Below are 22,786 nucleotides of genomic sequence, written 5' to 3'. Positions count from 1 at the left end.
ACAACCTTCCCACCCTCAAATTAACAAAACAACACTTTTCTGCTGGTCTCCTTGAAGGAGTGAAGCCTCAGGATCATTGTCATTAATTTGTCAGAATCGGTTCGTCCCTCCCTAGACCCAACTGTAAAACTAGGTGTCACTTTTACTCTTTTTGTCAACTTGTTAGTGCACATATTTGAGAATTTCTCCAGTTCCTGAAGCCCTGCACTCATCTCCTTGTAGCTTCCTTCCTTAACTTAAGGCTTAGGACTCCTAACTGGCTTCCTCCCCATCCCTCTTGAGTCTGCTGCCAGGATTGTTTTCAAGTAAACTACTTACAGTAATAGCAGTTCCACAAGTTTTTATTCTAAACCTCCTACTTCTTTGATGTATTTATTAAATGTATTTTACATCCTGAATGTGGTTTCCCCTCCCTCCTCTCCTACTCCCTTCCCCAGCTTTTGCCCCTCCCCCATCTCATCCTTTCCTCTTCTATTCAGAGAGGGGACGTCCTCCCATGGGTATCAAGAAAATCAGGGAGTTCACATGGGACCAACCTAGACCCTCTCTCTATATGCGATAATTGTGTAGCTTGGTCTGCTTGCAGGACTTTTAACAATGGGAACAGGGGTTCCCCGGAATGCATTGGCTGGTTTTTGATAACTTCCTACTTCTCAGTTTGGTGAACAATGCCTCTCCATGGAAGGGTTTTTACACAACCTGGGGTCTTTCTTCCCCTTCTTTATCAGTGCTTTGTATCACAACTTATTTGATGCCTTTTTAAGACAGTTAATTTAAGCGTCAAGTGAAGTGTCAACTTAACCAGGCCATGAGACACTCTGATTCGTGGTTAGACTCCATGGGTATGTGGGTGAGGGTGCTCCCGGGTAAAATTAATAAGGGGATTATAGACTGAGGGAGATGAATTATTTTCCAGTTGTAGTGAGGAAAACATGAATCAAATTTTTTGAGGGCATAAATGAATTTCAAAAGAAATAAGTGAAGGGCCTGGTCAAGGGGGTATAGTTGTCATTGATCAGCAATATCCAGTTTTTTCTAGTCTCAGACTTGAACTTGTTACTTGTGCACTCATTCTGGGTCTTCCGTTTATGCACCACACAGTCTCTAAAGACTAGAGCCAATGATTTAAAATCAGTATCTCCACTCTGTGCATCTCTTCACCATGTACTCTAATGTCACCTACTATGAAAATGCAGAGAAGAGCTCCTGGTGGTATGCTCAAGCCTATGGAGTGTACCTACAACTCTCATGTTTATAGCTCAGCAAATATCCTGGGATAGGGAGTGGAAATAATGTACGAGTCAGAGGACCAGGGAATCTGCTCTGAACTAAATGTAAAAAAAAAAAAAATCTGTATATGATAGGGAAGCTGCACAAACGAAATCTTAAAAATATGGTTGGTTAAACAAAATCTGTCCAATGACAACAGCAGTTGACATGCCAGCATAGATAGAGGAAATTTCACAAGACCCTGTCCCTAGATAGGAACTACAGGGAAGCAATGACTTCTGAGAAAGGAATAGTCAGCATTTTTCATAAATCAACCCCTGATAAGATATCCATTCCCAAATGGTCACCTTTAAACACATATACCTATAAGCAACACTAAATAGCCTCAATACATTGGATTTATATATACATATGGGTGGTATAAACATATAAAATATTTATGTATAAATAATAATTAAAGAAGAAAAGTTCATCAATTTCAGAGAGAATAGAAGAGGCATGAGAGAGGCTGGGGAGAGAGAAGTGAAGAGATAATGGAATACTATATTTATATGTTAAGTTTCTCAAAAAAACTAAAATGAAATAGATTAAGAAGCATTCTTCAGCATCCTCTTCCCCCAGCAGTCCTTCTGAACTAGGAGTGTCTTGCCTTTGGGCTCATTGTACAGTTTTCAGCTGACCACTGCACTCCAGCTACTCCTTGACTTGTCTGTGCTTTCATAGAGGAGCCCTTGAAGACAGAAAGGGCTGTCACCCTATTTGTTCCTGTATTCCCAGTACCTTGGAAGAAAAGCAATAGATATTGATTGAATGCAAGACTAACTTTTATACTTAATGAAAATGGCATGAGATAACTCTCCTTCAAGCATTCTCTCCAAATTGCTAACCCACTCCATTCTGCAAGAGGAGACCATGCTAGAATTTTTCACCAAATGCAAGACCTTGGGCAAATGGAATGGCTTCACAGTGCCTCAGGTATCTCATTGGGTAAATTGGGAACAATAATAAGAACCATATTATAGGGCTGTTGGAAAGAGCAAGTGCTTCGTGCATGGGAAACTTCAAACAGCTTGGCATCCTGCAAATGCCTGGCAAATGGGAATTTTGCTCTTTTATTACCTCCAAAGGGAAGTGAACAGATTCATCCTTTTCTCATTTGAGAAAGCTGCTTTCAGATGGAATCACTGGCAGGCCGGTGAGAGAGGTGGTCTCTGGCTTTCCTTGACAGCAATTAAGTAGATCATCATTGGCTATATTTACTTAAATAAAAACCACGGAAGTACGTAGGTAGTGAAATGATGGCGTGTAAAGACCTGAAGGGTCCTACCATGAGTCAGAGGAAACAAAATTCTGCAGACCTCCCTCTCTTCTCCAGCCTGATGGTTCTCTCTGCACTTCAAAGAGAAATATAGCCCCTTGCACATTCTCTAATCTCTCTCCCTTTCTGCTTATGCCTCATGGGAACATTTGTGTCCTTTTAAATGCGCCAACTCAAACCCCATTATGGTTGTATTAAACTCAGTGAGGTGAATAGAAATAGACTGCCTGGCCATACTGTTGTCAGACACATGCTTCATTTGAGGCATTGCTGCAGAAGTTCACTGTCACCATGTGTCCTGTGGCCAGAAGTCTCTCAAAGTCTACAAGAAACAGATTAATTATCAGGGTATAACCATTCTATGATTCTCAGGGTTCCTTTAGTGTTAGTCCACTAACTGAAGAAGTGTAAGATAGAATCTCAGTAGGCAAGACTCATATACTCCTCATTCTACATAATAATTAGTTTAAATCATCTTATATAAAACCCATTCCTAAAATACAGACTGTAGATTTTGGACATTGTTTGTGTAGAAAGATACACAGTTCCAGAACTTCACCTTGATTGTCAGTCTGGGGAAGGGAAGGAGAGAAGGAGGGAGGGGAGGAGGGTAAAATGGAGAGAGAGAGAGAGAGAGAGAGAGAGAGAGAGAGAGAGAGAGAGAGAGAGAGAGAGAGAGAGAGTTAGAGAGAGAGAGAGAGAGAGAGAGAGAGAGAGCTAGCGAGAGAGAGAGAGAGAGAGAGAGAGAGAGAGAGAGAGAGGAGTTACTGATTTCAGTTTGAAAGATACATAAAGACCATTCACTCCAGCCACTGAGTTAAGAGAACAGTCTTACAGTCTTGGACACAAAAACTTTGTTCATCCCAAGGCTAATTAGAGGTAGAAATAGAAATTAGAACTGTGAGCTGCATCATACTGCTTGGGCCCTCGGAGCGAGCAGTGATGATGACACATGACCACTCTTCCATCCTTGAAGAGGTGCATACCTTCATCTGTATGATGAGTTTGTGAGGTCACATAGTTTTCATGTTTCCATTCAAACTGCCTGTTCCTTTGGAGATTCGGGACTGACATTCACAGGATGGTGAAGTCTCTGCAGGCCCAATGTCTTTTATAGCCCGCATCCTGTGTATTCCCAAGCCAATTCTTGTTGACTCTGTCTTCCCAGTGAGAACACTGACTCCTAAGGACAGATGGTATATGCTCTTTTTGTCTAGGTTAGCATACATAGTCTGCAGTCTAGCATACAATAGCCCTCAGAGGCTATTCATTGAATAAAAAATGAGCAACCCCAGTTTCTCCAAGATTTGAACCAGGTGTGGAATTCTAGGACCCAATTGTGGAGAAAAGTCATTCCCCACTCTGGGTGTTGTTGATAAAAGAGGTCCACCTTCAGTTCATGTCAAATGGTCTTCTATCTTTGCAGGGCTGCATGGGGACAGCTTCTTTAAATTTTGGGTAGACTGGGAGGGTTTTGTATGCAATAATGTTAGTGTTCTTAAAGTTCAGGTACAATGATATCGCATGGCCCTCACTATAAAGTCCACACTGAGTTTTACTTTCTGAATAAGTACTGACTGTAGCTTGCACAATGCAAACCCATAGAATTGAAAAGAATGCGACCAGTCATCAGTGGGCAGCGCTTGTTTGAATATGAGAAGCCAAAGTCTTCAGGTGTCTGCAATTTTATAATTGTACTTGCTTGGAAAGCTTATTAAAGCCTTGCAGGTGCAATGTTTCATTACAGAGTAGTGAACCCTTGAAAGATATGCATAATAAACAGAGTTTGAAATATGTTTTTAGTCCAGGCCATATGGTCCTGTCTGGAGTTTCCTGGATCTTTGGGTCAGTTCACTGCTGAAAGATGGGCTTGCAAGGACCCACCTCTCAGAGCAGCTGTCAGAAGCCCTATCAGAAGGAATCTGCAGTTGCATGATTATTTGCTTTCTGTGGCTCCTAGATATAAACCCAGCCTTCCTCCAGAGCTGAAAGGTGCTGAGCGAAGTCTCTTCCCTGAACAGCTTGTGGCCACATCACCAAGCAGTGTCCTTCCTCGTCCTTAAAAAGCAGACTGGCGTGACTTGGACATTATGCCAGGATGGGCAGTCTGGGTGAGGTGTTGCCCACCTGGGCTTGAACTTGGTGCCAGCAATGTGAAAACTGAAAACATACACAGTTGCATTTTAAAGAAGTGTCACTGTTCTTTTTTTCCTCTGCTCTTTGTTGCTCATTTTCCTGCATTTCTCAGTGCTAAGCAATCACAGTGGCTGCTGCACTCGGGCACGCTGAGTATTATAGTGGCCGTATGGTAAGCTTGCTTTCCCTCTGTTAGCGACAGAAGGTGGCATTGACATCGTTGACAATGGCTTCTTAAGGAACAACAGCTACGATTTATTTAGCATTCATTGTATACATATAAGGACCCTGGTAACTGACCAGAGACTTAGTCTAGGAAAGAAGGAATCACAAGAATGCATTCTAATTCTTCACACTGAAAATGCATTTTTCAGACTGGAGGAAGAGTTATTTCTGCATCTTAGCATTTTGACCATCATTTTTGATCAAAAAGACATTATCTTTTTTAAATAATTGCTTTCCCTATGCTTTTATGTTGCTGACAAAATGTGCAGTTTAATATCGACTTACAGCCATTTGTTCTAAGTGATGGACTTTGAACATGGGGATGTAGGATCCATGTACTCAGTTATAGAGTCTAGAGTATAAGAGAGACATTAAACTAGCAGCTGCATGTCTTATACAATGAAATAGAAGTTAACTGTACCAAGGAGGAAATGAAGGGAAAAATGTTAAGAAATGTTAAGATTCTCCCATCGATTCAGAATGTATTTTGGGAAAACATAATTTGAAAGACATAGTCACTCAGGGTAAACTACTTATTTTCATTTGCTTCCATGTTAAGTGTTGTCATGATTTTACCATTTACTATGATATCAGTCTTCCTTTACTACAACCATAGAACCCAGAACCTAGCCTTTCACATGAATGTGGAAATATCTGCCTTTGTTAGTTTTCTGTGTGGCACCAAATGCTTACTCTAAAGACTACTTTTTTAAAAGTCTAGTTTAGGGACAACTGTTCATCGAGAAACTGTTTTTAATCTGTAGAACGATCAGTATTCTTAAGGGCTATAAAATGATAGCAGTACTATAACTTTAAATAAGGTGTGTATTTTAGGTAAGGGATAGGAATATATGATGAAAGATACTTTCTCCAGAAACTCTACTTTATACTCCAAAGGACAGGGTGCTGTCATTCAAGTTCAATGCTTTGCCTTAGGAGAGGACAGTGACCTTATTCCACAGCATCAAAGAGATTTCAGAATTATCATGGGAAAATATTCATGAGCAATTCCCAGCCACACATCCAAGCTCACACAGAGATCTCTGAGATATGCTGGGAAAAAGAGATGGAGGCATGGCAGCTGATGGGAAGTTTTGTTGACAAATCACAAAGTAGGAAGCTTCTGAGAAGTGCAGATACACTATGGAGTGAATAGATGGGCAGCTGGGATAACCACATTGGGTCTGGAAACAGAGAGTGATTGCCGTGAGAGATGGTATCAACCAGACAAGGCAGATTCACACATGAGATGAAGACATAAACTCAGTGGTGTCTGGTGTTTCATAAAATGCTGATGTCTGGGTTGTTCATCCTGGACTTGCTAAGAGTCTAAGACCAAGGTGGGGATGAGGAAACCATCACTTCCTTGAGGTCATTTCAAGACCGTCCTTTATTCCTTTTTTCCTCACCTCCCTCCCTGTTTACCTCCCCACCGTCAGATTTTATACTCATCTTTCTTCTCCCCTTTTCATTTCCCTTTCTTTTCCTTTCCTCGCTTTTCCTTCAACAAGTGCTCATTCATCATGTACATGGGAGAATGAAGAACTATCCATTTGTGGCATATTTTGAAGTAAAAGGATGGAGTCTCTTTTTTTAGCCACAGGAGTCATCTATCTACTCATTGAGATGAACAATAAAAGTGAATGCACAATCAAGGCATTTTTATTTAATAAATTGTGCAAATTATAGTACAAGATGATGTGAAAGAGAATGGAGCACTTGGAAATAACTTAAATTGAAGCATCAGAAAAGAGCTGTTAAGGGGATAGATTTCAGTGATGAGTGGAATGGCAGCAAAGAGACAAAAGAATAGCAAATGGAAGGAAAAGGCAATATAAAGGCCATGGGTGGACATGTACTCAGCACGTTCTATGAAGAACAAGAAAGCCAGTGTTTGTGAAGAATGGCAAAGAACGGAGAGGTGGATGTCGGACACCATGAAGAGTCTGTCCTGGAGGTCTGAAAGAATGTGTTCTGCTCTTAGGGGACTGATGTTACAAGGTGCTCCTCCTTCCACCTACCATCTAGACCATCTGGTACTGTACTTTCCATGGTAGTTCTGATTCTTTGTGCTCCATACAGTCCTCCTGTTTCATATTTGCAAGGTTTCATGCCCTTCTCTGCAGAGATCATAGACTCTGGAGTTGGAGCCTCAGCTTCAATTTTTAGAATTCTGTCAGCCTCATATCCACATTTTGTTTCGATTTGCTTTGCTTTTTTTTCTTACTTCTCTTAACAGTCATGATTTCAATTACCATCTCTGTGTGAGGATGCTAAAATTAAAACCACTGTCTCAGACTGTGCTTTTATCTTATATTTGGATGTCAAGAAAATCATCTTAAGGTCATTAGAATCAAATTTTACTCTTGTCCCTGTTTCTATGCCAAAACTTGTCTCTGCCCAATGTTCCCCAATCCAGAGACTGGCACAGTTATCAACCAAGTTGTTCTTTGCTTTCATAGCTCGTTCATCACTGATTATCAGTACACTGCTGAATCTTGTTGCTTTGATTTGAACACATTGAATCCACTGCCTTGATGTGGGATTCCCCTCTGGATGCTGCGAACATGCTTTATTACCATTGGTTAATAAAGAAGCTGTTTCAGCCAATGACTTAGTATAGAAAAGCCAGGCAGGAAATCTGAACACATGTATATATATATATATATATATATATATATATATATATATATATATATATATATATATATATAGAGAGAGAGAGAGAGAGAGAGAACGAGAATAAGAGGAGTCAAAGAGGCACCATGTAGCTGCCAAAGAAGACAGATGCCAGAGTCAAAACCTTATAGAGTAAACCATAGCCTCGTGGTGATAGACAGAAGAAAAGAAATGGGTTAATTTAAGATGTAAGAATTAGTTAGAAATATGCCTGAGTCATTGGCCGAACAGTGTTATAATTAATAAAGTTTCTGTGTAACTATTCTAGTCTGGGTGGCCAGGAAAATAACTAACAATCTCCTTTTACAAATGATGCCAGTGTGGGGACCCCCGTAGCTGCTGAAGGAGAAGGACACACCAGAACCTTACCCGGTAAGCCACAGTCTCATGGCAACACACAGACCAATAGAAATAGGTTAATTTAAGATGTAAGAGTTACTTAATAAGAAGCCCGAGCTAATAGGTGAAACAGCATTGTAATTAATCTAGTTTCTGTGTGATTATTCAGGTCTGGTGGTTGGGAAATGAATAAGCAGTCTCTGGTTACACTCCCTTTTCTCTGTTTTTACTTAAGCCACTTGTGCCATCACTGTCTGACTGAGTATTATCACTCCTACCTGCTTTCTCCATTCTTGCCATGCTCAGAGCTGTTCTTCCCAGAGGTAAACTTTTAAAACTGCAAACTTGCTAAAAATATTCCCCATTTTAAAAGCTCTCAATGATTTTTCTATCACTGTTGGAGTAGTACTCAAAATCCTTACAGTTTTGATGACAACTAGTTTTTGGTCTTCCTTGTGATTTTTACTGTCATTCTTTTTGGTGCCATCGAATCAATCACCTTTTTAATGTTTCACTCATGGGTTTTCCCACATCTGAGTTTTCACAGTGTTATTCCTTTTTTGGATTGCTCTTGTCTTTGTTCTTCTAGAGTCATGAACATCTGTCATGTCATCTGGCTGCTCAGCATTGGTTGAATACACTTGTTCCACTTGAGAGACATTCAGACTTCTGAGTTTTATCTCTGCAAGGTGTAGGATGAGAAGTCTCTGGTTTCATTGGACCAGGGCGTTATGTGATCTCGCATTTGGATTCATGCATGTGAGAATTTAATTCAAAGATGCACAGATGGATAAAGGCAGAATCTTTTATCTTGGTGAGGATGGAAGCAGAGGATCCCAGCTCTTGAGAATGACAGTGGTTGTAAGGTCTAATCTATGGTACAGTTTAGGCTGAGATATAGGTGGCTTCAGGGGTCAAAACAAAGTATTTTAGAAGCAAAAGGAACAGTTGTGCCCACTTCCATTGGCCGTTTGTAGCAGAGGTAGTTTCTTTGGTCAATTGACTACATAGTACATGTTTGGGCACTGCTCCCGAAAGCTGCATTGCAGCCCATTTCCCTAGCATACCTCCTTTTCTTCTCCATCAGTGTGTTTTTTTTAACCTTCTTTTGTTGCTGCCTAATGCCTGACAAAAATTAATTTAAGGGAGGAAGGATTTCTTTTGGCTCACAGTTGGAAGGGATATAAATCCATCATAGTGACAGGAAGCTCCACGGGGACTGGATATTACTCAAATCTCAATATGTCAGGGGGGCATAAGGACAGGAAGTATGTGGGGTGAAAACTGTGAAGGCTTCCCCCTACTGTGGTGCACTTCCTCCAAGTAGTCCTACCTTCTAAATCCCCAGGGACACCAGCCTATGCGGGAGGCTTTTCATATTTGAACTATAGCAGTCAGTGACAATCAGTCAGGGTAAGATTCTGCTAAGAAAGAATTTCATTGACTGAGGGGACTATAAGACTCCAACTCATTGTTGGATACATGTGCTCTATTTCATTAAGCAAAGTGGTCCATTAGCCTTGTCCCATACTTTCTGATTTAAACAGATTTTCTAATTGTGCCGGCTCCATGTACAGGCTTTGCTGATACCACCCTTTTGAGTTCCTGTATCAACCCACTTACTTGCCATATGAGTCTTACCAAGGTTATTAAACCTTGCCAGATGTCAGCAGGCTTCTCTGTAGAATATAGATGCTGATAATATGTGATAGACTCATTGCAAAGATGAAAGGACTTGATGCATAATGAACTTTTGATACGGTATCCAGACAGTCAGTAAATGTTACAGTTGTTTCTTATGGCCCCTCTCTCTTTCTTTCTACTGTTCAAAGACAATGATTAAATGCTCACAGCACACAGAGTGATAATTTAGAAGAATGCCCTCATTACACACAGGCTGCAATTGTGGATTTAAAAATTATAACATGATATCATATCCTCTATTCCTTGTTGTTTTTTTCTGCTTGACACATATCCATGTCATAAATTCATAAGTATAGGATAGGTGTTGCCCATCTGTCCTAAACGTCAAGTTAGGACACTCCTCACTCCCATTATTCTCTCAACTAGAGGAGCTGTAGTAGCACCCGGCATTCTAGAAGCATCACCCAGAGTTCCGTGTCAGTACTGACTTCTTGTCCTGACCCACAGCTGACCCGTTCCCACAGACCGTAACCCAGTCCCAGATGCTGTACTTTCCCTTGGCACCCAATTTCACTGCTTCTCAGCACTGAGCACTTTGTGCTGACTCCACGTCCTCTGAAAGCTGTTGGAAACCAGATGGAGGAAGAGATGGAACAGATTTTCACTCCTCACCCTCCCAGACGTGGAGAGCAATAAAAGCCACAATTGCAGCCACTGAGAAGTGTGTATTAGACTTTGCTAGGAGTCAAGCCTTCTTCCCAGGGCTATCTGTATTAATTTATTTAATGCCTGCCATTATTCTATGAAGATATGCTAATACCTCAATCTTACAGAAGAGGAAACCAAGTCCCAGAGGGAGAGAAGGCAGGGAAGAGGGTAGAAAAGGGGCTAAGGGACAGAAGGAGCCCTTTTGATGTACCTCTGCCTGGGAAGAACATTGGTTCCTTTAATAGCGACTTTTGGCTGTAGCAGAACTAACTGCGTAATTAATATAGATGGAGAGATTGTAGAAGGTGATACAGACATACACCTAGTCTCAGATCAGCTTTACAATTATGAATTTTTATATGATCCCTTTTAATTGCTTGCTATTTGCAGCACCCTCCCCACCCCCGTGTAATAGAAAGAGTAGGAATAATAGTTAATTAAGAAGTCTGCGGAGCTCATTTCTGGCTAATTGACATTTTCCTATAAAATATTTAAAAATTAGCTTTGAAATTCAAAGACTCTCTTTTCAGAGAGTTGTGGCTCTTGTTACCAACAGTTCCCATCTGCAGGTGGGGCCTCCTGTGTTGGGGTGATTGGGTATTTTCGCAAACTCTGTCCAGCTTCTCGTGTTCACGTGGGAAGAGGTGAGGAGAGTCTTATTGTTCATCTTTCTTTGTTTAGATCATCCCAATTCCTTTATTTTTCTAAAGAAAAAAGCAGCAGCCGGTGTGCCAGGTCTCCTGCAGGATGCTACCCAGCTAATGCTCGTCTTCAATTGTAATGAACTTGTACTGTTCAACCAAACTCAGAGAATCACATTTTCAAAGTTAGTGTGTGGGCAATTGCCAGAAAATAGGCTTCAAACTGTGTCCCCAGAAGGCTTTCTTTCTCTGGCTTTGACAGACGTTGAGAGAGATGCTCATAAGCCCCTAGCAAGACCAGGTGGGTGGTTTGGGACTCTGAGCCCAGTTGGCAACCACAATGAAAGAGCATGGTGCATTAGTTTCCCGTGGCTGTGCTAGCAAATTACCCTAAACCTGGTGTCTTAAAGACAACAAAAATATATCCTCTCACAGGTCTAGACGCCAGAATTCCAACATTGAGGTGTCAGCAGGGTCTGCACTCCCTTCCAGAGGTTAGGGACGAGAATTTGCTCCATGATTTTCAACTGGCTTCTGGTGGCTACTAACATTTCTTGCCTTGTGAATATTTTCTTTCAGTCTTCACCTCTATCTCTGCATCTTATTCCTTGCGTTGCTTCTTCATTTCTCTTATGTTGTTCTTACAACAACATAATGCTTGACATGCAGGGCTCACTATTATCCAGATCGTTTTCTTGAGATTCTTCGTTATATTTGAAAAGACTCCTATTTCCAGATAATATCACATACACAGCTTTGGCACCACCTTTTGAGGCCCTGTTTAATTCATCCTACATAGTGACTGAGAAGATTTCTTTTGACTGAATGGGAATGAAGGTAGGCTTCAATTGAGTTGTGGGCTTCTATACATTCAGGTGCAACTGAGCATTTAGCATCTCTATGGTCCTTCAGTGGTGATCCATTTTTCTGAAGGAGTAGCCTGATGAAATTTCCTCTTCCCTTAGCATAGTGCTTCCCTAGCTGGAGTCTCACAAATGTCCAGGCCTTAAACACTCTGATTCTGGGATTGGTGCTATGTCAAGCACACTGTCATAGATGCCAATGCATGTAACTGGTGAGTGTCAAACTTGGTTAGATATAAAAATTATCCAGTATCATTGTCAATGTGACTATGTTTAGAATGATCAGAAATTTGCTTTCTTGTAGTTCTGAGGGTTCCAATTGTTGTGGTTTCTTTTGAGCTCCTCTGTTTAGACTGCAGATGACCTTATTGTTACCGTGCATGCCATTACCTGGTCTTTCTTCTGTTCATGTGCAATCCCAAATCTCGGCACCCTCTCTGTCTCCTAATTACCTTTCTTTCTTTCTTTTTCAAGAATATGTTCTGTATTGTCCCAAGTAATGGCAGTAGAGGGAAAAAAACAAAAAGCTTAGCTCATGCTATTTCATGTGACCTTCACAACAACCTTGGGAGTCGGTCTCAAAGTTTCCACTGGCATGTAAAAAATAGAAGTTTTCTTTCAGCTAGCAGTGTGTCCCTTTCCCAGATAATCTACATCACTTTTATGGGTTTCGAATCTATAAAAGCATTCAAAGTTTTCTCTCTGCCCTAATCCCAGTAAAATCTGGTCATTGCAAATTCTAGTGGCACTTCTAACAACTGAAACCTTTGTGAGTTTGTATGTATATATTATCAGCTGATTTCTTTCTTTTTGTTTGTTTGTTTTATTATTATTATTTTAAAACAATCTTTTCTCATACCAATCCCAGTTTCAACTTTCTCTTCTCCTCCCACTCCCCCCACATTTTCATTGCCCCACCACCCACACACTCCTCAGAGAGGGTAAGGTTTTCTTGAGGAGTCAACAAAGTCTGTCACATCACTTTGAGGCAGGACCAAACTCTCCCTCCTAGGCTGAGCAAGGTATCTCTTCATATAGAATGGGAGATATATATATATATATATATATATATATATATATATATATATATATATATATATATATTAATCCTGGTCCCATTGCTAGTGGCCCCAAAGACTGCCCAAGTCACACAACTGTTACCCACATTAAGAAGGCCTAGTTTGGTACTATACAGGTTCCCCCATTGTCAATCTGGGATTCATGAGTTCCTACTAGTTCTTATCAGTTGTTTCTGTGGGTATCCCCATCATGATCTTGACCCTTTTTGTCATATTATCTCTTCTCCCTCTCTTTGACTGGATTCTGGGAACTTGCCCCAGTGTTTAGCTGTGTATCTCTGCATCTGCTTCCATCATTCGCTGGATGATGACATTGTTGTATGAAGCCAATTAAAGTAGTCATCAATCTGATTACAGGAGAGGGCCAGTTCAGGTACCCTCTCCACTATTGCTTAGGGTCGTAGATGGGGTCATCCTTGTCAGTTCCTGTGGATTTCCCTGGTGCCAGGTTTTTTGCTAGACCGATAATGGTTCCCTCAGTCAAGATAACACTTTCCTTGCTCTCCCTCTCTGTCCTTTCCCCATTTCCACCATCCCATTCCCGCATGTTCTCCCCTCCTGCTTCTTTCCTCTCCTCCCCTTCCAGCCTCCCTTCTCCCCCTTCCCCATGCTCCCAAACATTTGCTCAACTGTGCTTATAGCAGCATTATTCCTAATAGTTAGAACCTAGAAACAACCTAGATGACCCTCTACTGAAGAATGGGCAAAGAAAATGTGGTACATTTACACAATAGAGCACTGGTCAATGGTAAAAACCAATGACATCTTGAAATTCACATGCAAATGGTGGAACTAGAAAACAAAACAAAACAGAAGCATCCCGAGTGTGGTAACCCACACCCAAAAAGACAGATACGGTATGTAGTCACTCAAAAGTGGATATTAGACATAAAGCAAAGGATAACTAGCCTATAGTCCATGACTCTAGAGAAGATAGGTAACAAGGGGAACCCTAAGAGTTCTACATATATACATGTATACCTAAGTGTACATAGTATACATGGGTACCTCTAGGAAGGGGAAATAGACAAAATCTAGTGAGAAAATTGGTTTCTTTTTCTTAATTATTTTCCATATCAATATGACTATGTTTAATTATTCAATATGATCACATTTAAAAATTTATAATAGCAATTAGAGATTTGGAATATTAGTACCTCCGTTCAAAAGTATTTGGGTGTGTACCCTATTCTCCTCTTCTGATCACTTGTACCCTACTAGTCCTTTCTTGCTTCTTCTTGACTTTTCTGGTTTCTACAGTTACTCCAAGTTATATACTCATATATGGACTTGAATCTAGGAACCTCGAATGAGAAGGAACACGGCATGTTTGTTTTTCTGGTTCTGGGTTATCTCACTTAACAGGACACTTTCTAGTTTCATTCTTCTACTTGAAATTTTCCTTTTGCATGAGTGAATAACATTATTCCATTGTGTATATTTAATACATTTCATTTTCATTGACCATTTATCAGATGAAGGACAATTAGCTTGTTTCCTAATAATCATGTCTGAACAAGTACATCAGGGTTATTTGGATTAATGTTTGCCTTTTGCCTTCATTCTTTTTAGTTTGGCTCTTTCTGGACAAATTATAGATATAGTATGCATAGATATATATGCTTGCAAAATAATGTATATATATATTTATGTTTGATGTGTGTGTTTTGTTTTGAATGAACAACTATGTAGAATATAGTGCTAACATGGGATTCTTATAACTAGAAAAGCTTGACTGGAAACAAACCTAAAAACTTTTACCCCTGCATCTTTCCACAGCATTGTCCCATATTACATTCTGACTCTACAATAGGTACCATTTTTATCCTAGCATGCTGTGTAGCTGTCCAAACTCCTATTGGTCTGTGTTGACTTTACCTCCAACTCTGGTTAAAGAAAGAAAGCAAATTCTCAGAAGTACTTTTTCCCCTGCCAAGATCTGGGACCTCATAAATCATGGTGACAAGAAATGTGATGATGGTCTCTTTCCGTTCCCGAGGAGATTGGAAGAGGAGAGGCGTGCAGGTTCCGGTGTGGTTTTGTAATTTTTCCCAGTGATGGCCTGGTGAGAAGGATTCCAGCAGGCTAGCTCCTGAACCTAACTAGGTAATTCTCCACTTGAGTGTTCCTGCAGTGAAAATGCAGAGACATCCACCAGTGTCACTCGGGCAGTTCAGTGCTTGCTGCTGCACTCCTGGCAGTTAGCAATGAAATTGTCAAGATTTCCTTTTGTTCCCTTCCAAGCAGGCAGGGCCTCATTTTTATCCCCTGGTTTAGCACATGAATCAGTCCTTTTGTATATGATCAGTGGGACTGTGTGTGTTTTCAGAAACTGTCTGGCTTTGTACCTGGCAGGCTTTCTTGTTGGGCAGTGGTAGTTCTCCAAGTGGGAAAGAAAACATGCCTGTTCTCACGTAGCCCCAGACTGATTTACAAAGCAGAGGAGATTACTGTTTTCTATCTGAGTATTGGGCTTTTGTTGCTTTGAGACAGAGATGTGTTATTCTGTACTTAAATTGGATTCTTAAAAAAACAGATTATTGAAAGGAAGGGTATTTCCCATATTATACTTGGCAAAGGCAGAGCCACACGTGCAAATGACAACGGATAAGAGAAGAAGGGATGTCTTATAAGTATTTTTAGTCCTGTAAGGCTTAATATGTTTGATTGCTCTGTATTTTCATTTTCTAAGTGTAATTTCATTTAAAAATGTCAACAGAACTTGGCTTAAGGCTTTGCCTACACCGTTTATAAAACACTCTCTAATCAAAACACGTTGCTTGTCTCTCGATACAAATGTAGCTGGGGCCATGCATCAGCCAGCCTGTCAGGGATGTTTTGCCTGCATAACATCTGACTCTATAAACAAAACTCTTAAGATTTGGAGACCTACAGATGAGTAGTAGAAGAGATATACAGTATTTCTCAATAACGTGAAAAATATAGACAGATATAAAAGAAAAATGAGATAAGAGCTTGATTAGATAAATATTTAGCTACAGGACTCGCTTGGAATGAAAATAATCCCGAGTGCAATTAAAATCTGATTTATTATATGAATGTTCATTTTCTCCTTTATTGAGGAATATGGCCATCTTGTTAAACTAACCAGCCTTTCACTTGATTTCCAAATGGAGAAATGTGTCTTAGTGGGTCATAGATTAAGTTCGCTGACTATGATTTTCACAAAGAAAATTGTGAATGCGAAGATCCCCACAACCTTAGAATTCTGAGAGACTGAAAGAGTAATTAAAAATATAAACTCTATTACCCTTTTCAAGTATTGAAAATAACTGGGTAATGATTTAGAGATTTCTCCCCATTTTGGTCTTTTAGCATAGAGTAAAATGACAATTTTAGAGAAATCACAGAAATTATAATGAATATCATATTTATGTACATGTGCAATTTTTGACATATATTTTTAATGTGTTTTGACTAAATTTACCCCCATTCATTTCTCTTCAATTTCTGCTATGTCATTCCATCACTTTCCTAACTCCATGTTTTATATTTTAACCCACTTATCTTATGTTTTTATTGCTGTGAAGAGACATCATGACCATGTGCTTCATATAAAGAAAGTATTTAATAGGGGTGGGTGGGTGACTCACTTCAAATTTCAGAAGTTCAGTCCGTTATCATCATGACAGGGAGGATGGTGGCTTACAGTTTGTCATGGTGCTGGAGCTAAGAGTGCTACATTTTGAGGGTAACAGGAAGTCAGTTGACTCACTTGGGAGCATTCCAAGCAAAGGAAACCTCAAAGCACAGGCCCACAGTGATACACTTTCTCCAACAAGGCCATACCCACAGCAACAAAGCCACACCTTTTAACAGTGAAATTATGGGGGTCAATTAAATTAAGTCTACTATTTTTCACTAGCTGACCCCCATAAGCTTATAAAAATAACATAAAACAAAATTCATTTAGTCCAACTACAAAAGTTGTTATAATCTATCAGTTTCAACAATGTTTTAAAGTTCAAAATTCAAAGTCTCTTCTGAGACTTACGCAATCTCTTAACTATAATCAACCTAAAAAAATCAGAATCAAAAAATGGATAACATACTTCCAACATATAATGTCAAAGGTTATATATTAGCACTCCAAAATGCAGGCAAGGGAACATAGTGAACACATAGAGTAGACAAAAATAAAATCAAAGGGGGTATAAAGAGGACATACTGAGGACATACAGTGGACAAAAGTAAGACCAAAATCCAGTCGGGCAAACCCTAACCTCTGCAGCTAGCTCCATGACTGATGTCAAAATGTTCTTCACATCTGAGACTCTGTTTAGTTTTTATTGGCTGCAACATGCTTCATTCTCTTCAACTGGTTCCACTCCCTGTTAGAAGCTATCCCTGGCAAGTATTGCATGACTCTGGCATCTCTAATATCTTGGGTTCTCCAAGGAAATCCAGCCTTCAACTTCACAGCTTCATGCAATGGCCTTTCTACTATGCCTTCCTTCAGGGATACCCCTGACACATGCCTGACCTCAGTGGTTTTATTAGATAATTCCTTTCTTCTGTCCTAACTCTGAACCCAGAACCATGTGACCAAACCTGCCAAGTTCTACTGCTTGATGGAGATGGAACATGACTCTCTTATTCAATTAGGTCTTCTACAGCTTTCTGCCTTTCACTGCATAACTTTGACTGTCCTGAAATTTGCTCTGTACACCAGGCTGGCCTCAAACACAGAGACCTCCAGCTTCTGCCTTCCCAGTGCTGGGATTAAAGATGTACTCCACCGTAACGGGCTCTAAGCTTTTCTTTAGTTCCTTTTTAGAAATTGAAAACTTGTCGGGTAGGATCTTGCCTTGAGGTCACCACTCCCTTTATTCCATTTCTTAATCCACCTATCTCCTTGAACACGGATTTAACTCTATTCCACTCCCTGGTACTCTATTTTTTTTCTCAAAATTTTTATTTTGTAGTTTACCCTGCTTAGCTTGCTCCTTTTCATTACAAATCTTTACTATTGTTATCACCGAAACCACATAGCAGAGTCTATAATAGGCTGTTTTGAGATTTCTTCTGCAAGTAGAATTAATCCAAAATTCCTTGCTTTGGCCTCAAACAGACTCTTCAGACAAGGGCAAAATGTAACCACTTTCCTCCCAAAACATCACAAGAATAATTTCTAGGAAACATGCTAAAACTTTTCTCTGAAATCTCTTGAGTGAACTCTTCCCTACCCCATAGTTCAAATAAGTCTTAGCACCATTGCCTTTTATGCTCCTACTAGTATGGGCCATTAAACAGTGCTTAAAGCATTCCACTTCTTTTCTAACCCAAAGTACAAAAGTCCAAATTTCTCCAAACAAACACATCGTCAGCTTTATCACAGCAATATCCGAGTCCCTGGTACCAACTTCTGTCTTAATTAGGTTCCCTATTGCATCAAGAGACATCACAACCATTATAATTCTTATAAAGAAAACATTAAATGAGGTGGCTAGTTTACAGTTTTAGAAGTTTATTCAGTCCATTATCATCATGATGGAGCATGATGAAGTATAAGCAGATCTAATACTGGAGCTGAGAGTCCTATATCTTGGAGGCAGCAGAAAATCGACTAAATCACTGGGAGGTATTCCAAACATAGGAGACCTCAAAGCCTGCACCCACAGTGAAACACTTCCTCCAATAAGCCCATATCTCCTGCAACAAAGTCATACCTCCTTATAGTGCCAGTCCCTATGAGATTATGGGGGCCAATTACATTCAAACTACTAGACCACTTAGTTTGCTTAGTGCTGTCTGTACATTGTTGGGTTGTAGGAATCGTCTACTGGAGCATGGATAACCTTTCAGAGGCCATATAGCTGATGAAAATTGACACTCTATTTGCCAGAAACCATCAACTGTAAATGGCTCCTCAGTTAGAAGTGGGGCTTCATGAGTCTCCTCTTTCATATCCATGGAGGGATTTTTATGTAGCTTGATATTGTGCAAGTCTTGTGTATATAGTCCTGTCTTTGATTCTTAAAGGGCTGAAGCATCATTCTGAGTCTAGATAGAGGGCATAAGCAATGAGATATAGAATGCATGTGGAGTCTCTTCGAAATTCGTGTTGAGAACCTAGCTCTCAGGATGATGGTACTATGAGGTGAGGATTTGGGGGCATGATTAGATAGTGAGAAAAGGGTGATGACCATATATGAAAAGACATGAAGGAGCTCAGTTGTCCTTCCTGCCAAATAAAGATACAGCAAGAAGATATCATTAATAAACCTGAATATAGTCCCTCGCAAGATGCTGAAGCTACCATTGCCTTGATTTAGGACTTCTCATTTCTTTGAACTATGAAAAAATTATTGGCCATTGTTTATAAACTAGCCTGTCTTTCTTATTGTGCAACAGTGGCCAAGTAACAGAGGTTGCCATATTATTTTTAAGTTTTTTATACTTGCCCGAGGACTTGGCTAGAGCTGTGAACTCACATTTTTCAGCTTGATGTTTCTGATTTCAGAGTTACAAGATGGGTACCAGTTTGCTCATGGGAATGTAAGGGACAGGCTTCTCTGGGCCTGTCATCTCTTCAAAGTGACCAACGGATTGTCTCAGCTATTAAAACCTGTACTGTGATGATGAATGGTGTTTTTACTGAATACACACTATAAAAGTGTGTGTATGTGTGTGCATATGTGTGTGAGTGTTCTGGAAAAGGCACTGAAAATGTGCATTAAGAGAATAAAAGAATGAAACAAATGTCAAAATGACTGATTACATTATTAGAATAAGTAACTCCTTTTAATGTTGGGATAAGGTTTTACTATGCCATCCAGGATGATCTATAATTCATTAAGTAGAATGTGTATCCACCCTCCTGTGTCAGACTTGCCCATGCTGGGATTATGGGCATTGTGTCACTCCTGCCTGTTCATGACTGAACTTCTGAACTGAAGCTCCTGTTCAGGTCAAGCTTAAAACTAGAAGGGAAATTATTTCAAGTGACAACAATCCCTTCATGCCCTGGTGTGGGAGCTGATGCTTTGATGATGGTACGAACTCTGAAGTAACTAAATCAATCTAAGTAACATATGCATTAGATCCCAAACTGTACTTTACTTCAGCATTGTGTCTGTGGTTAAAAAGATATAGAAGAATATTGTTGATCCCCACTGAGATTTCCAGCAGAGCAGGAGAAAGAGGTGCCCAGTGCTCTTCGGTGATGCGTTTTCTCAAAACTTTCCCAGAAGTGCTAATGACTCTTTTCCTTTCAGCTATCCATGTTGATAAAGTCAACCTTCAAGTATACTGTGCGTGGTCGCTTCTGGATAACTTTGAATGGAACAATGGATACAGCAGACGGTTTGGCCTCTTCCATGTTGATTTTGAGGATCCTGCTAGACCCCGAGTCCCGTACAGGTCGGCCAAGGAATATGCGAAGGTCATCAGAAACAATGGCCTGGAAGGAGCTCTGTAAGGAAGGTAACTGGGAAATGGCCTTCACAGAAGCCGCTGCTGTTTGAAAGACCCGAAGGCTACTTTGGTTATGTTGTCTCAGAGAACCTCAAGTTTTGTTCTCCATGATCTGTGATTATAAAACCTGGATCCTAGGAATGTTATCTGTATTTTATTAGAAGATGTCTTAGTTAGTAAAATAGAGTATCACAGAAACTGATTTTCAGTTAAAAAAAAATTAGATCTACTTGAAAACTTCAATTTAAAATTTTAGAAAAAATTCCTGGGAAAAGAATGAAGCATTTATGAAGATAATGCACTGTTGACTTGTAGCTCTAACTGCAGAGTTCTTAGCATAAGCGTAGATTTGTACCCCTGCTTACTTTGAGAGCATAGCTATTTTTGCTTAGGAAATTTCTGTCAGTGTTTGATTCATAAAATTTCTAATATTTAATCTAGCACAAAATAACAAAACTAAAAGTCACAGTATGCATTCTGTCCAACAAAGGAACTGATAGTAAATTTAATAAAATGCATTTGTTAATATGTTTACAATACATTTTGTCAATGATTTGTTAAATATGTATCTTTCTCTTGTCTAATGAACTTTGGAAAATAATAAAAAATGAATTTATGAATTTGAATGGAAAGAAGATATCTTGCTTTGCCTCTCTTTGTTTCGTTTGCCAGTGTCAGGGATGGAGCACATCACTTTGTGCTTGCTAGGCAGAGTCTCTACCACCAAGCTGCATCCTCAGCCCCAGAAGCAATATTTGTGTTAATATTTATCAAAATCCCAGATTTCAGTCAGCAACAATACCAAATTCAGAGTGAAGAGACAATCAGGACATTAGCCCCATCTTTACATGTTTTTATATATTTTTAGAAAATAATTATTTTAAACTGTTTCATTATCTACAATTTTACGCATGTGCACAATGTACCTTGAGACTATCTATTCTCTGCTTTGCTCTCCCATTTACTCTCTCCAACATGTTCCCTTTGCTTCCTTTTGTTCTTTCTTCTTAAAAAAAAGAAGAACAACAGTAAAACCACCAAATCTAATTGGTATTTCATGTTGGAATTTTGATTGATCTGGGTGGCTTGTTCCTGTGCCGGTAGTCATAATTGCAGTGAGCTGCTGTATGCAATTTCTGTTTTGTCCAGAAGACAGCATTCCATAATACAGGACCCCATCCTCTGGCTCTTACATTCATCCCCTCCCTCTTCTGAGTTCCTCGAGCCTTGGGTTGGTTGTAATTCTATAAATCTTTATTTTAAAATCTCATTATATAGACACATGCTTTGAGTGGCCAATATGAGTGTAAGCAATGGAGATGCAGGGATTTACTACATTGGAAACTAAGATGTTTGAAATGCCCATGGGGTTGGTTGAAGTTGTTGGTTTTCTGAACTTTTTCAGTGGCAGTCAGCAGTAGGTACAGGACTCCTTTGGGGGTTCCATTTTGCCCTCCAGGACATCTATCCTATGTGCCATTCTGTCCTTTTGTGATGATGAACAGTATTATTATTATCCCCTTTGCTGATGGGGAAAATGAGGCAGTCCACACAGTATAATTCAAGTCATATATATATATATATATATATATATATATATATATATATATATTATCTGGTCCTAAGATCTCTCACATCAACTTTTATCCAGCACACTATTTGTTAGTGGAAAGAAGATATCTTGCTTTTGCTTTGTAGATTCAAGTCGTATACATATGTTTTATCTGGTTCTAGAATCTCTCACATCAACTTTTATCCAGCACACTATTTGTTAGGATTCCCTGGGAGTACTCTCTGTATTTTCTGGGCAGGAAAAGAGACAAAGGCATTAAGTTGATGACACAGCAGGAAACAGGAAGGGTTTCCAGTCATCTCCTGCAGCTTCCCCTAGGAAACTGTATAGATTTGGCATCCTTGGAAGGCCTTTTCTGTGAGTAGATGAAATGTCATTTTTCCACTTATAAACTGTGGTCAATTTCTGGATCGTTTTCATGTTCATTATAAGGGAATTATTTACAGTGGGGAACACAATTTCAGTAACTTTGGACAGAGTGAGAAAGAATCGGTCATAGTAGTTCAATAAACATGGATGCACCGGGGAAAATTATATTAAGATTAAAATGGTATACATGGGGAATTCTATTACATCTTTGCCACTGGTTTGTTATTTTTATTGTTCAATGAGACATTATCTCACAATTTGTGTTCATTTAAGAAGCACATTTCCAAAGCTTATTTCATTCCTTTCCAATCCAGCTTGTCTTTTTCATTTTTACCATGCATCTTGTTTACAATTTATATGCCCTCTTATATTATCTTGCACGGCAACTGAGTTTTCCTTTTAATTAGGATGCTGCTTTGAGTATTACTTATCCTGTGGGGCAAATTCACAAGTTTTACAACAATACAAATGAGCACTGTGTTTTCCTTTCCAAAACCAGAAAATTAATATTCCATTGTAGATAAAACAGTCTGTCACATTTGGTC

General features: G+C 39.6%; 1 protein-coding gene across 2 annotated transcripts in view; it reads left to right on the top strand.

The window, feature by feature from the left end:
- Positions 1-20,934, top strand: part of LOC125387613 (cytosolic beta-glucosidase) — a 124,791-nt gene extending 103,857 nt beyond the window's left edge. For both annotated transcript variants that reach the window (XM_048415319.3, XM_048415320.3), the window contains one exon: positions 20,101-20,934. In XM_048415319.3, the coding sequence (XP_048271276.3) occupies positions 20,101-20,349 (249 nt within the window). In that variant the 3' untranslated portion in view covers positions 20,350-20,934. The remainder of the gene's footprint in view (positions 1-20,100) is intronic.
- The last annotated feature ends 1,852 nt before the right edge of the window (positions 20,935-22,786 follow it).

The sequence above is a fragment of the Myodes glareolus genome, chromosome 8, assembly GCF_982192425.1.
Source record: "Myodes glareolus chromosome 8, mMyoGla1.1, whole genome shotgun sequence".
In the NCBI taxonomy this organism is placed as follows: Eukaryota; Metazoa; Chordata; class Mammalia; order Rodentia; family Cricetidae; genus Myodes; species Myodes glareolus.
This window is presented reverse-complemented; position numbering and strand designations above follow the sequence as displayed.